At 43.1% G+C, this 13682-nt stretch overlaps 1 protein-coding gene across 4 annotated transcripts; it reads left to right on the top strand.

Annotated features, from left to right (window-relative positions):
- The first annotated feature begins 683 nt into the window (after positions 1-683).
- arfip1 (ADP-ribosylation factor interacting protein 1 (arfaptin 1)) lies at positions 684-12473 on the top strand. 4 transcript variants are annotated; one of them, XM_062477335.1, is made up of 10 exons: positions 684-875; positions 2251-2732; positions 5288-5389; positions 6069-6174; positions 7073-7174; positions 7869-7981; positions 8583-8804; positions 9442-9599; positions 9854-10028; positions 10584-12473. In XM_062477335.1, exons 2-10 carry the CDS (start codon positions 2253-2255, stop codon positions 10737-10739), a joined length of 1614 nt encoding a protein of 537 aa, XP_062333319.1. In that variant the 5' UTR covers positions 684-875; positions 2251-2252; the 3' UTR covers positions 10740-12473. The 4 variants fall into 4 exon arrangements, with proteins under 4 accessions (XP_062333319.1, XP_062333321.1, XP_062333320.1 ...); XM_062477334.1 differs by lacking the exon at positions 684-875 and adding an exon at positions 1842-2012; XM_062477337.1 differs by lacking the exon at positions 2251-2732.
- Positions 12474-13682: the final 1209 nt, after the last annotated feature.

Below are 13682 nucleotides of genomic sequence, written 5' to 3'. Positions count from 1 at the left end.
GCCACAAATATGTATGTTATGGTATTGCTTTCTCTGGTTAAAAAGAGAGTACATTTTGTGTTTAAAGTGTGACCCATTTCCAATGAACACATACACCGATTTCACATTTATTCAGGAAAAGGGAAGGGGGAGTCTCTTCAATCTGGCAACGCTTGTCTATTCTCTGGCTGATGGGTAATGCAGTTTATTTCTGCAACGAAACTTAACCAACTCAAAAAGTTAATATAAATCATGAACGTTTCTATAGTCGTTTAATAATTCCATCCTATGTATTTGGTCATTTCTAAATCTTAATCTCATTTACTGTCGCTAAAAACTACTGCAGTCAATCACCAGGGGGAGAAAGACTCCGTCGTGCGCAAAATCTGCAGGTCCATTCGATTTGGCAAAACCTGTCAGTAACGCTAGTTTCCGTCCTTTATTGGAATCAAACAAAAGCCAACTAATTGGATGCGATGGGAACACCCCCGCTTTATTCACGTATGCTGCTTCTGCTACAAGATTAAAATAATATACCAATATTAAAACCCAACAAGAAGACACAGTGGTGCCCCACTCTCTGTATGCGTTCAGTCGACTGCCTTGAAACCGAACATGGTAAGCACCGCGGGATGGTTCGAGAGTACACAACAAGATTCATCTAAGCTTTTGCAATGTTACTAAGTGACCACTGTGCACTCTGGTGTGCAGCAAGAAAACTACACTCACTTTTCCGGGTCTGAACGACTTTATCGAGTAAACCCAATGGGTGCGGAATAAAAGTACAATTGAGAAAATTTACGTTTTTCTGCCGAGAGGACAGGAGTGGGACATTTCGGTATCAGAAAGGAAGATTTGGATTACTTTCTATCTTGCTTGCTAACTTACGTGTTAAGGTAAAGTTGCCAAGAATGATAGGCTACACATCAGTCCAACACAGTCAGGGTGTGTTGTTTGGTAGAAGCTAGCTAGCAGTATGTGGCTAGCTAATGATGTGTCACTTTTGCTACGTAAGTGGCTGGTAGCAGCAAAACACACTTGCTAGCTCACAGTTTGTATTCGTAAAGTTAGCTTGCTGGCTATTGCTAACGCAAACGACAAATGGACAGGATTACATTTTAGAGTGCATTATTAGCTAATAGTGGCTACTGTAGACAGAACTCTACCAACTAGTACTACTAGCTGATGATGTACACATCAAGCCCGCCACAGATAGCTACCCTGTCTAGCTAACCAAAGAACACTAGCTCTACAGTAACTTCCTAAATATTTGGCATTTTCTAAACATTAGAGGTTTTGATCGCCAGGTTTTAACCTAGTTTGCATAAGCTACTGTATAGACTAGCCACTAGCAACAATGTGTTAGCTAGCTACAGGTGTTTGCCAGTAAAATCTAGATAAGTCAAACACTACAGTACTGTAGTACTAAGTACACTGCATGTAGCTAGCTTTTTGGTAGTTTGCATAAGCAGAAGTATTGTTGGTTAATTTGTCAGGTTATCAACTCAGTAGCCTACAGTTTACGTGTCAATTTACATTGTATTGGCTTGTAATCTGGCTTTTTATTAACCCTCGTGCTGCCTTCGGGTCACATGACCCAAAGGTTCATAACGAACCATCGTTGTGTTTACCCAATTTTACCCAATACAAAAACAAATTAAAATTATTTTCTTTTAACCTTTGCAATGTGGGGGGTCTGAGACAGCCCAACGGTTAAAAGAAAATGCTTCACTTTGTCTTTGTATGCGGTAAATCTGTCGCAATACGACGGTGGGTCACAATGACTGATGGGTCAGAATGACCCGAAGATAACACAAGGGTTAAGAGAACATGAGTTGCTGCTGCAGGTGTGATCAGACATGGGATAATCATCTGGTCCTGAAACCCAAACTTTATAGACTTTCACTTTTTTCTTGATTTAATACGTCTGCATCTTGTCAAATCTCGGTGTACATAGCATTTGCACATTGAACCACCTCAGTGTTCATTGTCGCTCAGTGGAACAATGGTTGAATCGCACAGTCACTGTAAAGGTATGTTTATTAAGATGGTTCTGCAAACATCCCACCATTGATTTATACTGGTTGATTCTATTTTGCGGAACAGAACAACCTGTTGTGTGAATGCCATCAACCTGCTTTTGAATAACTTGAAATGACTGCTACTCTGCCTCAGGTGTTGACCACCCCTTTCTCTGAATGTGCCAAAACCTGCCCGGATACCGGTTTTCCAGGGATATGTGTTCATGCCCACCTGTGTGTTTGTTTACAGGCATGTCCGAAGTTAGTCTTGAGGCTGAGTCTGGGGTAATCTCAGACGGGGGCTTGCGAATGGATTCAAAGAACGAAGCTCAGAACACTGAGGAATCCCAAAGTGAGGGAGAGGAGGACGCTAACAGATATCCTGGTGCTGAACATGCAACAGTTTACGAAGAACATCCTGACCCAGTTTCTCATTCAGTCAAGGACAATATGCAAGTTGACAAAGATGACACAGGAAAGAGGGCCGAGGCACACGATGATGATGATGATGTTGTTGATGAGGATGACGACAGCGACGGTGGTGGTGGTGCTCAGATAAGCAGTGAGATTCCAGACGGCGTGGAGACTCCAGATCACGGGACTGCTGCTCCACCCTCTGCTGTCAGTGCCGTCTCTGTCAGCGCTGGTGCAGAAACACAAAATGACCAAACTGAGACAGCAGACCAGAATACACCAAAGGGAAACGTTCAAGATTCTCACTCTTGCACAAAGGTGACATCTTATCTTTGTCGGTGGCAATCAACCTAGCTACTCTCTTGAAATTTTTCACTGCAGCACTCAAGTTCAACATTTTGCTCAAATCAAATCAACATTTGATGAATGCTTTCACGCAAATGGTATCGTTTGGGATCTTTTCTTTTTTGCTTGGTTGGTAGCTTTGCAAAATTATTTAAATTTGTTGTGGAACTTTAAGTTGTAAAACAGGCCGGTGGTATGGTGTGTCTGTGCTTTTTCTGTCTTCGCTTGGTTGGGTTCTTGCTGAAAGGTTTGCTGTACTGTGACATGTTGTAGTTTGTAGCTGATTGCTGCAACTCCACTAGCTGCTCTTTCTTCATGCCAATGATGTATACATTCGCAATCCATTGACTACGAGAAGCTCATCGAGCAACTGCTGTGACAATCATTTCCACTTTCAAGCCTAAACCTGCATTTTCACTGGTTTGACTTTGACAGAGGCCTGTACATGTGACTGATCCCGGCTATGATAAGAATCCATCCCAGTGTTTCCTGTGTGTGTGTGGATACAGCACTTGTATTCAGCAGAGCGTCACATGGCTGGGCAGTGGCTGTAGGCAGAGGGATTTGGCCCCTGCCTTAGTGTTCCCATGCAGCACCAGATCTGCTGTCGCTGTGCCTGACCATTCCAAGCTGTCGGCACTCAATCACTGGGCTTGTTCCCATTGTTGCATCACACGTGGTTTTGAATAGAGGGCTATCGACTGAGAATGGTTCGATAGGCTCCATGACAGTTTTCTTTTTTCTTTCTTTCTTTGTGACTCAGATTTGAGAATGACTGACTTTTTGGTTTGCTCCATTTTGTATTTGTTTTCAAGCCAACCCCTGCAGAAGGCCATGCTGTCCCAGACTGTAGACGCACCTCCCTCCTCATCTCAGATGATCTGCTCTCCGTTCTGTTTCTCTATAGACAAGCCTGCATGCTGCTGTCTTTGTGTTCTAACCGTACGTGGGCGTCGTGTGGCTCTTAACTATTTATGTTGTGTGTTGGAATCTGATACCTGCAGTTCTGTGTGCAGTGCCAGGATGGCAAACTCTGCTGCCAAAGCAATCACAATCATGTCTCCAAGATCATGTCGCTTGTTTGGAGCGTTTGAACTTTTAAAGGCTTAGTATATTCTCTTACTAAAAAGTAAGTTGTTTAATTGATAGGGCGTTAAAACAGTACTATATGCTGTTCGTAGACTGAACATAGGACGCGGACCATAGGCCTTCCTTTAATCCCGATGATCTCACAAAATGACACGGACAAACTTTGGAACACAACCAGCTTCGAGTTGTTGTAGTCTGAGGCGAGCATATGATCAGATGGCACACAGCAGTACACTTTAGGCCCTTGTCTGTAATATTTTGTCAATTTCTATGCAGTGGGATATAATAGTAAGCAGGAGATTATTGTATTCAGAGATTGAGCATCCGGTTCAGTCTGATTGAATTGGCCTACTTGCATGATAATTCCTGAACTTGATCCTGTCAGTCAGTCTCATGGGCAGGCAACCTTGTAAACTCACGGGTTGCTTTTGGCTCTGATTACATTTTACAATCTTCTTAAAGGCTTCGTAGAGTTGACATGAACTCCCGTACCTGTTCGGGTGTCCGTAGGGTGGATCTCATCTGTGGCACATTTAGCATCCCAACTCTTTTGTCCAAGTGATTCATTTGAACTACAAGTCTGTGTAGGCCAGCTGTATCTGGTGGATACCTGCATTATTTAGATCGCCGTCTAGGGCTACAGAGAAGTAGAGTCCAGAAATAGATGATGGTGTTTCCTGCGAGAAATAAACCTTGCCTCAACCTCATGACATGCCAATTGTAGAAAAGGTACTTAGACAACATACTTAGAAAACATAGATTTATATTTCACCATAGTGTCATGGGGTCACACATATTGTGACACTGTAGGTCTATGCCTTTTTCCTGTATTTGTTTGGTTTAGAGTGGTATGGCATTCTATGCCAAACTTCCTTGTAGAAATATAGGTTGTGGTGGTCGAACAGGTAGACTTTTAATTTTTTGTGTGTCTGGTTCAGCATGTCAAAGGCCCAGTTTCCCAGACATGGATAAAGCCTAATCCTAGACAATTAGTCAATTTTCCTTAAGCATAACATGATAGTAATGTATCATTTGTATGTACCGCTAATCAATAATTTTGGGTCACCAATCTTCAACAAATCCTTGACACAGCAAAACCATCCTAGTGTGTAACACAGCCACGGAGGATGATGAATGAACAGACCTGGTTCTTAAGCGTGCACTCGTCTGTATGTTACTCCTGCTCTGTAGATGACTCAGTGTGGCTTTGTGGGATGACGTTGCCATGGTTATGGTTACGGTTACGGTCTGATATCAAAGTTGGACCATCTCGCCCACAAGATGGCAGCCCACACCCGCCAAACTTCTGCATGGAGCCTCCGCCTTCTCTCTCTCTTGGTTCATATCCAAACATTTGACGGATAACTCTACAGGACTCCCCTTTCTAAAGCTTTGTCCGCTACAGGGTTTTACATGGAGTTCTTCTGCTCTCCGCGCAGGAAAGCACCATGACAGAGGAGGCCCTTAGAAGTCCTGCAGCTGAGATCTCCGTCACCAGCAATGGAGGCCTGGACGACGGCCGCGAAGATGTGTTCACAAGGGTGAGGACACCCCTTCACGCATGCTCACAATCACACACACACACAACCACACACAGATATCCTGCATGCTGCACACAACCGGCTTAATACACACACTCCAAACACATTGTAAACATGGATACCATTCACACAAACAGTACATTCTGTCCCACTGTGCGAACTGTTATTTGCAGAATTCAAGAACAGGAAGGACACCTAGGTGTATGAGGTACACTAGAATACAATGGAGTCCAGTCCACAGTCACATCCAGTCATTACAAGTCATACATGGACATTGTCAAAGCTGAGAGCAGTTTAAATGAAGCTTAAACAAACTTGGTAACCACAGCCTCGTGGTATACAAGTAGATTGAAGCTTACAGCAGAGCAGGCCAAAGACAGTTGCTTTTGTTACTTGGAACATGTCAAAATCAGCAGTTTGCCCAACAAGACCGAGCCTCTGTCCTCCACCTTATAATGAACTGATTGGTTAGACTGTCTGAAGTCATGGACAGAGTTGGAAGCTTTGGTTTCTCGACATGAACCCAGCCTGTCAATAACATTTGTCTTGCTACATGCCGGTGTGTGAAGTGACTTTGTATAGAAGTTTGAAAGACAGTCTATGCCCCCTCACCCCACACACACGTACGCTCGTCACACACTCACACGTCCTGGTGTGTCACTTGTCGTCCCCCCCCCAGGACTCCTCCCGAGGCCCCCCCAGAGCCCTGAGCGCCACAGAGGCGCACGTCAGCCACAGCAGCTTCGCCTCAGCAGAAGGCATCATCGAATCAGGACCATACAGAGGTAGCAGCAATATCCAGTCAACTCAACTGAACTGTAGCCCTAAACGCATGTTGGGTCATTTGTTTAAAGCAGGGGTGTTCATTCCTGGTCCTCAGGGTCCACTATCCTGTCACACTAACATACAGGACAGCGGACCCCGAGGACCCGGACTTGAACACCCCTGGTTTAAAGCATCTATTGCTTCTCAACATTTCCCTTTTAACGTGCTGTGTTTCCTCTTCATTTTCGTAACGTCCGGTTTACTGAATTTCATTGTTTTTTTTCTTTTATGCCGCTGAAGACTCTTTTTTTTGTCAAAGGCAGCTGTGTGCTCAAACAGAGAGCCAGATAGTAATGAATTAGACTCTTCCTCAGTGTATTGTGGTATTTTTGCCTGCATTGCGTTGTGCCACATTCAACAGAGAAACGTGAGAACCTTAGTGTGTGTCCCCTGACAAACTGCCCTACTCTGCCTGGCGGCAGAGAGGAGAGACATTTGAATTTATAAAGGAGGCCTTCCAATTGAGTTTTAATGAATTGCCTCTGATCTCCATTTTGTGGCCCCCGCATTTCCATGTCATTACAACTTCCTCGATTACAGATGTAAATAAATCCCCCTTCTTCCCCCTTGGCAACAGAGTCTGTTGTTTCCGTGTCAAGTTGGGGCTGTCCCTGCCCCAGGTCATGTTGATATTTGCTCACACCTGGCAATGAATAAAGAAGAAGTTGGAGTTGAATTGCATTAGCACCACCCTTTTAAATGAGATTTCATCGAGGTGGTTTAGGCTATTATCATAATGCAGCTCCATTAGTCCATCTTGCAAACAAAACGCACACCGTCAACTCCAGGTTTCAGCCCTAGCGTTAAAGGGTGTGGTTTGGAATGAAACTCTCTAATGGCTACTCTGACTGTTCCCAGGGTCAGCGAGCCAGCCCACGTCTCCTGTGGCATCTGTGGCTCCCAGCTCGGCCGTGGCTAGCCGCCTGGCGCGCTCTGCCAGCGATAGTCAGGCTGAGACAGGTACCGAGAGAGAGAGAGGAGATGTTGTGGACCTGTCGCTAGCTACACCCAGCACTAACAGCAGCTATACTGTATTGCTACTTCTGATTAGGCTCATCTCTCTCCCTCTTCTTTGGTCCGGGTTAGCAGACGGGTTAGTTTCAGACGCAAACCTGCCCCTCCCCCCCCTCCTCTTCCTCTTCTTCCTGTTCATCACCTGACGTAATGGCAGTTTCCTGGCTCCCTCCTCATCTGCTTGTCCGTGCTGTGCCGGATGCCCTCTCACTTTCGGTTCGTACCTTCTTTGTGACCCCTGGTGACCCCTAACACTGTGGGGGAAGTATTGCTAGCACGGACGGTCTTCCTCATGCTCTAACACTGCTGGGTCTGCCAAGCTTGCGTCTTTACAGGACTTTCAATGAGCATTTCTGCCTGCAGCCTGTTCCCCTCTTGTACTGCACAGCCTGGCTGATGTCGCTCCTTGCTGATTTATTCTTCCTTGCTCAACTAAAAACAATCCCAATTTAGTTGTTTTCCATTCACAAAAGAAATAATTGTTGTTGTTGAAAGAAACAACAACACATAAATACCCTTCTGTAATGGTACTCTTAACTGTACATTGTTCCAGCCGGACTCTAGTCTCCACCACTGCGTCATGGCTGGTTAATGTTGTGTGCGGTGACTCCCATAACAAACACATGGTCGTTCTGTACAGGCACTATGAGAGGGCCTTCCCAGAGCGGAGCGGTGGTTCTGGCAGATGACCTGAAGAACCCGGCCATGGAGAAGCTGGACCTAGTGAGGAAGTGGAGTGTCAACACCTACAAAGTAAAAAAAAAAATATATATATATATAGTATATATACATTTTCTCCTTTTCCTTTTTTGATTTCTCCGTACCTCTTCTCTTCCTCATTCAGTTTTCTCCCAGTCTGTTGGGATCTCAGCAGGGGGACGTGCACTTTCCTCTGCAGATCTGAATTATTCATCAGTGACTGGCATCTGCTTCTGGCAGCTCTCACACACACATACTCACATTCTTACAGTCCCTCACACACAATCACAGTCTCAATCTCACACACACACGCACACACATGCTCACCAATAGGTGAAGGGATCTCTAGTCCGTTTTATCTGATCATGTTCATGTTTAACTACTGTTTGACTTCATATTCAACATCATTGAAGTGACTGAGCCCCAGAGAGAATGATTATTGGCATTTCTAATCTAGTTGATGAGTTATTTCTTCTCTTTACCTAATCAACACAGAGTACTTGGACTTATCCAGAACTAGGTTTTAAATACTTATCATTATTGTTTAGGTTGATATAAACTGTGAGTAGCACTCAACAATGGATGCCAAATACCAGTAGCCTGACACTAACCCTAGCTGTACCTATGTGCCCCCCCCCCCCCCTCCTTGCACCAGTGCACCAGACAGATTCTGTCGGAGAAGTTGGGCCGCGGCTCTCGGACCGTGGACTTGGAGCTGGAGGCCCAGATCGAGGTGCTGAGAGACAACAAGAGGAAGTACGAGAACGTGGTGAAGCTGGCCCAGACTCTGGCCAATCAGCTGTCCCAGATGATGCAGACACAGAGGCAGCTGGGAGACGCCTTCGCCGACCTCAGCCTCAAGTCACCTGAACTCCACGTAAGCCGTAGATGTCCGGTCACTTTGCCCAAAAAGCATCACCGTTACCATGGAAGCTCTGGTTCTAGACTGCTGGTCTAGCTTCTCAAACACCTTATGGAGTATTCTTATTTTATATGTATTCATACATTCATACGGTCTTTGTATATGTCGTTCTGAACAGCCTATGTGTTCTTCAGAAACCTCAGCGATAGTACATTATTGATGTCATACATCAGTCTGCCTTGATTCATGTTCAGTATGGTCCTGTTTATATTATTATGCAGGTTTGGTAAGGCAACCTGTAATAAAAAAAGTGATAAAGCTGCATCCATTTCATGTGAATGAATCAAAACACATGAAAATAAAAGTTATACTGGTGGTGCATTATTGATGCATGCAGCAACTACATTTTTTTATTTTGATATCTGGTTGAGCATTAACAATCTGTTTTGTTTATGGTTGCTGTGTAAACGTCAGTTGTAAAGACAATTTGGGGCCGTAAACTGGGTATTCCATGTTACTTCTGTGTTATCGGATGTCTACCCACACACACACACACACACACACACCTGTTTCTAAATTATAGTGTTTGTGTGTGAGACTTACAAGTCTTAAAAACTGAATAACTGTATTGTGTGAATGTTTCCTCTTTCAGGAGGAGTTTGGCTACAACGCTGATACCCAAAAGCTCTTGTCCAAAAATGGAGAAACCCTTCTAGGAGCCATTACCTTCTTCATCAGCAGTGTCAACACCCTTGTGGACAAAACAATTGAGGACACCATCATCAACATCAAACAGTATGAAACAGCCAGGTAATAGCAGTGATGTCCCCCTTCACCGTCTTGTGTTGTCTGCTGCACAGACACAGAATGTGGCACAGCTTTTTTTTGTATCTACATAGTATTTACACGTAGAATTACGTATTATAAATATTCAACATATTTTGTAATTTTCAGCTTTTTTTTTTCAGTTTAATCACATTTTAGTTTGATGTACTACTGGAGTATCCTTAAAATAGAATACACTTCAAATAAAGTCAGTGGTTGACCCTTGCCCTCTTCTCCAGGGTTGAGTATGATGCGTACCGTACGGACCTGGAGGAGCTGAACCTGGGCCCCCGCGACGCCACCACCCTGCCCAAGATAGAGCAGTCCCAGCTGCAGTTCCAGATCCATCGCGACAAGTATGAGAAGATGCGCAATGATGTGTCCGTAAAGCTAAAGTTCCTGGAGGAAAATAAGGTGGGATTGAAGATGGGCTTCTTTCAGAAACTGATATGTGTGCCTAAATATGTACAGTGTTGGCAGAGCCGGCCCAAGGCATAAGCAAACTAAGCGGCTGCTTAGGGCCCCCGTGGCCACCAGAGGGCCCCCAAGAGCACATGAAATTACAGCTTAATTCAAAACGTATATATATTATTTTAATGGTAATTATACAAATTCGGAGGGGCCCCCAAATAAATTCTGCTTAAGGCCCCATAAAGGCTTGGGCCGGCCCTGAGTGTCGGTAAACAGAGTGATTGTTAGAATTAATTCGGTTTTACTTAACTAACATCGCTGACCTTAGCTGATCTTTGAAAGCAAGGTTTTACAGTCTGCACATTAGCAGAAGTTCTTCAACAAACCTTCCATTTGGCCTGTCTAAAGTGTGTACTTAATACAACTGTACATTACACTGGGAGAGCTTTGTATCAATCAATCACAGTTTTCTGTCGAGAGAAATCCCCTAATGGTTTAGAGTATTTACAATCCGGAGTGACTTACCCTGCTGTATGTGTTTTTTTTTTCCTCCTCAAGGTGAAGGTTTTGCACAACCAGCTAACCCTCTTCCACAATGCCATAGCAGCATACTATGCAGGGAACCAGCAGCAGCTGGAACAGACGCTCAAGCAGTTCCATATCAAATTGAAAATGCCCGGTGGGGACACTCCATCTTGGCTGGAGCAGCACTAAACACCCTCACCCTCTCTTTAGAAACCTCACTCGGGTTCAATTGAGAGTTTTGGCGGGAAGGGAAGATTCCAGAATTCCAGAGAAGCCATTCAAAAGCCTCTCCAAGCTTCTTATTTTTCCTCTTTTTATTTCAGAATTGTGTACCTCTTAGGCAAAGCAAAAAAAAACAAAGAAATTAGGAAATCAAACTAAGAAAGGAAACAATAAAACTATATATCAAACTCAAAGAAAAAAATAAAAGTTATGCTCCTATGTTCTGCTACTGATGGGATTCTTTGACATATTGTGTAGTGAAGTTAGTCTCTCTTTTCTTCCTCTTTTTTACTTGAACTGTGGCAGAACTTTCGGAAATCATGGGGAAAGCACTTTTGTATGTTCTGACGATCAAGTTAGAAGCAGTTGAAGACTCTAAATACGTTAGGAACGTGTAAAGGCCTATTTTATTCCAACATATGAATGATGGATATCAGCGAAGCAGAAGAGGTGGTGCTACATTAGTGCTTCAGTAGGACAGTACTTCTAACATTTTGACATCTCCGCTTTCGGAGAAAGGGGTTTGTAAAAATCAATAAATATCTGGTCACCCATATGTGAGTGGTTCTTGGGGAAGTAATCATTAGGATTAAATGACGCACCACAACCATGATATGACATAGGTTTTAACATATGTATGACAATAGGAATGTGTTCAGGTTGTCAGGAAATCACTGTGTATACAGTGTGAGCTAAACCTGTATACCTGTCTTTCATTGGTTAATTTTCCCAAGTCAGTGACAGGATTGTCATGCAGTTTGTAGAACCTAATGATGTCCAGTTTTAAGAAATACTTCCCCATTCACCCTCTGTCTGGAGGACTAAAATCATGAAATGGCTTGAATTTTACATTTGAGTAATTCCAGATAAGTTAAAGGTCCAACCTTACCTTGCAACTTGATGTGCCTTGTATCTATGTCTGTTTACCTGCCCTGTTGTTTGATGTTGCACTCCAGTACTATCACATTGCACATATGCCTCAATGAAGAATCATTTAATAAGTAATTTTCCAAAATACCAACACTCAGCCAGTTTCAGTCCCAAACTGGTCAGATGTGGATAATGGACCAATCAAACACATGCACACGAACGGAACACGTTTCCTAGTGGGATCGTTAGCAACATCCCAGCGTTAGACAGCAATCACACAGACACTAATGACATTCAGACTTTTTGAAATGTTACTCCATGTATCTTTCTGCTTTTTAGGATATTATACCACACATTTATGTATTTTTGCAACTAATGACAACACATTTTAAGAACTGAATGATATGTAAACCAAAACGGAATGAAACTGTACATAGGAAAGACCAGCATTATCTGTCTGAGCTGCTAACCTCATTTATGTGGGTTGAATCTTTTTTTTTAAGAAGACTGGTATTCTAAACCAACCTTGACTTTCCTTTGACGCTTTGTCTTTCCTTCGTATAGCGAGTGTGTGTGCGTGTAAATTGTACAACAATCTGATGTTCACAAACTTTCTGATGTAAACATAGATGAACATATATATTTGTAATTTCCTCTTTACCTGGGATAAAAAGTGTATTGATGCAGCCGCAGGGCACTCTTTTTCTGAAGACTTGTGGAGTTATATCTTGTAAAAATGACATGTTTATTAACAAATGTTAAAAAACTGGTTTCTGAATGTTGTGTAACATCTTTTGGGAAAAATTAAATAAAAATGTCTTGAGAAAAGAACGACTCAATTTGTTTCCAGTACATTTCATGTTTTTTTATGATGCATTTGTTCATGTTAACACCAAAGCCTAGTGTGCAGAGGTACTGTCTTTAGACCAATGCTTTAGATTTGTTATTATGGTCCTTCACTATTGAGAATGGGTGCACCTCTATTGACTTAAAAGTGCTTCAGTGTAGGGATCTTGGGGTGGTAGGTGGGTCATGTTGCAGCTTGGACTCCCTCCAGGTCCATTTCCTTTGAGTTGAGGCTTCTACAGGTGGGCAACTTTTTCTTTTCATCAATGCCACACCCAGCTTCTTTTATAAACTTCACAGGAACTTGATTATCCTCTTAAACATAGAGAGGAAGTGGGGTGGAACCTCTGTGTTAAATGTAATGTAAACCAACATTATAATGTAAGGCTGGAAGCTTACAGACTCTTCAGGAGCCAGAGATGTTCTACAAAAAGCATGGCCCCAGGCTCTGCCATTTATCAACCAGGCTACAGAGCTTGGGAATACATCGAACGCAGTCATTTTTGGTTTCACTGACTTCACGGCCAATTCAAAAGTTAAATCTTCCCCATCTGTATTAAAAATGCATGTGACAGGCCCAGGGCGCATGGTGTCAATAATGAATACACATCTTGCCCATCTTTCTCCCTATGTATTATTCTGTGTCTGGGGGATCAAGAACTGTCAAAAAGTATGGTTAGGACATGTGAAATACAGTTCTTAATAACGTTATTTTGATAGCCAACAGGTAATGGCAACAAAAGCTATGAATTCACTTTGGCATTTCCAGTGTCACTCGACTGCAACAACTGTCAGCATTTATATGGCACCATGGTGACAGTACCAACCCCCCACAAACAATCACACACAAGTGTGTGGGTGTGTGTTCTAAATCTGATCACTATATGCATGTTTGTCCACAGATCCGCTGATCTAGCATACAAAGTGACAGCCAATCTACACTATTACACAAGGGTTAGAGGCCCATTTGCTTAAGTGCTCATCAAGCATCTATACAGCACACATGCAAGCCATTCACCTCCCCAAGGACATCAAAACAAGGCAATGGTTTTGACTAACATCAGCATGATGTTATTGTGTGTTTTGTACTTACGGAAAACATGTTTTATCCTTCGGATGGAACACAAAAATTGACAGTCATGGAATGAAATGTGCTTGTGATTTTTGCTATATATTTTGGAATCATTTTAATAT

Source organism: Osmerus eperlanus, chromosome 14 (genome assembly GCF_963692335.1).
Source record: "Osmerus eperlanus chromosome 14, fOsmEpe2.1, whole genome shotgun sequence".
Classification (NCBI taxonomy): Eukaryota; Metazoa; Chordata; class Actinopteri; order Osmeriformes; family Osmeridae; genus Osmerus; species Osmerus eperlanus.
The sequence above is the reverse complement of the archived record's forward strand: the minus strand, read 5'-3'. Positions and strand labels throughout refer to the sequence as shown.

What these genes read in the sequence shown, in the direction of transcription:
- arfip1 (XM_062477334.1), top strand. Translation starts at nt 1,985, where the DNA reads ATGGTTGAATCGCACAGTCACTGTAAAG. An exon ending in CGATAGTCAGGCTGAGACAG is followed by an intron (nt 7,175 to 7,868) that starts GTACCGAGAGAG and finishes CGTTCTGTACAG; the next exon opens with GCACTATGAGAGGGCCTTCC. An exon ending in AAACAGTATGAAACAGCCAG is followed by an intron (nt 9,600 to 9,853) that starts GTAATAGCAGTG and finishes CCTCTTCTCCAG; the next exon opens with GGTTGAGTATGATGCGTACC.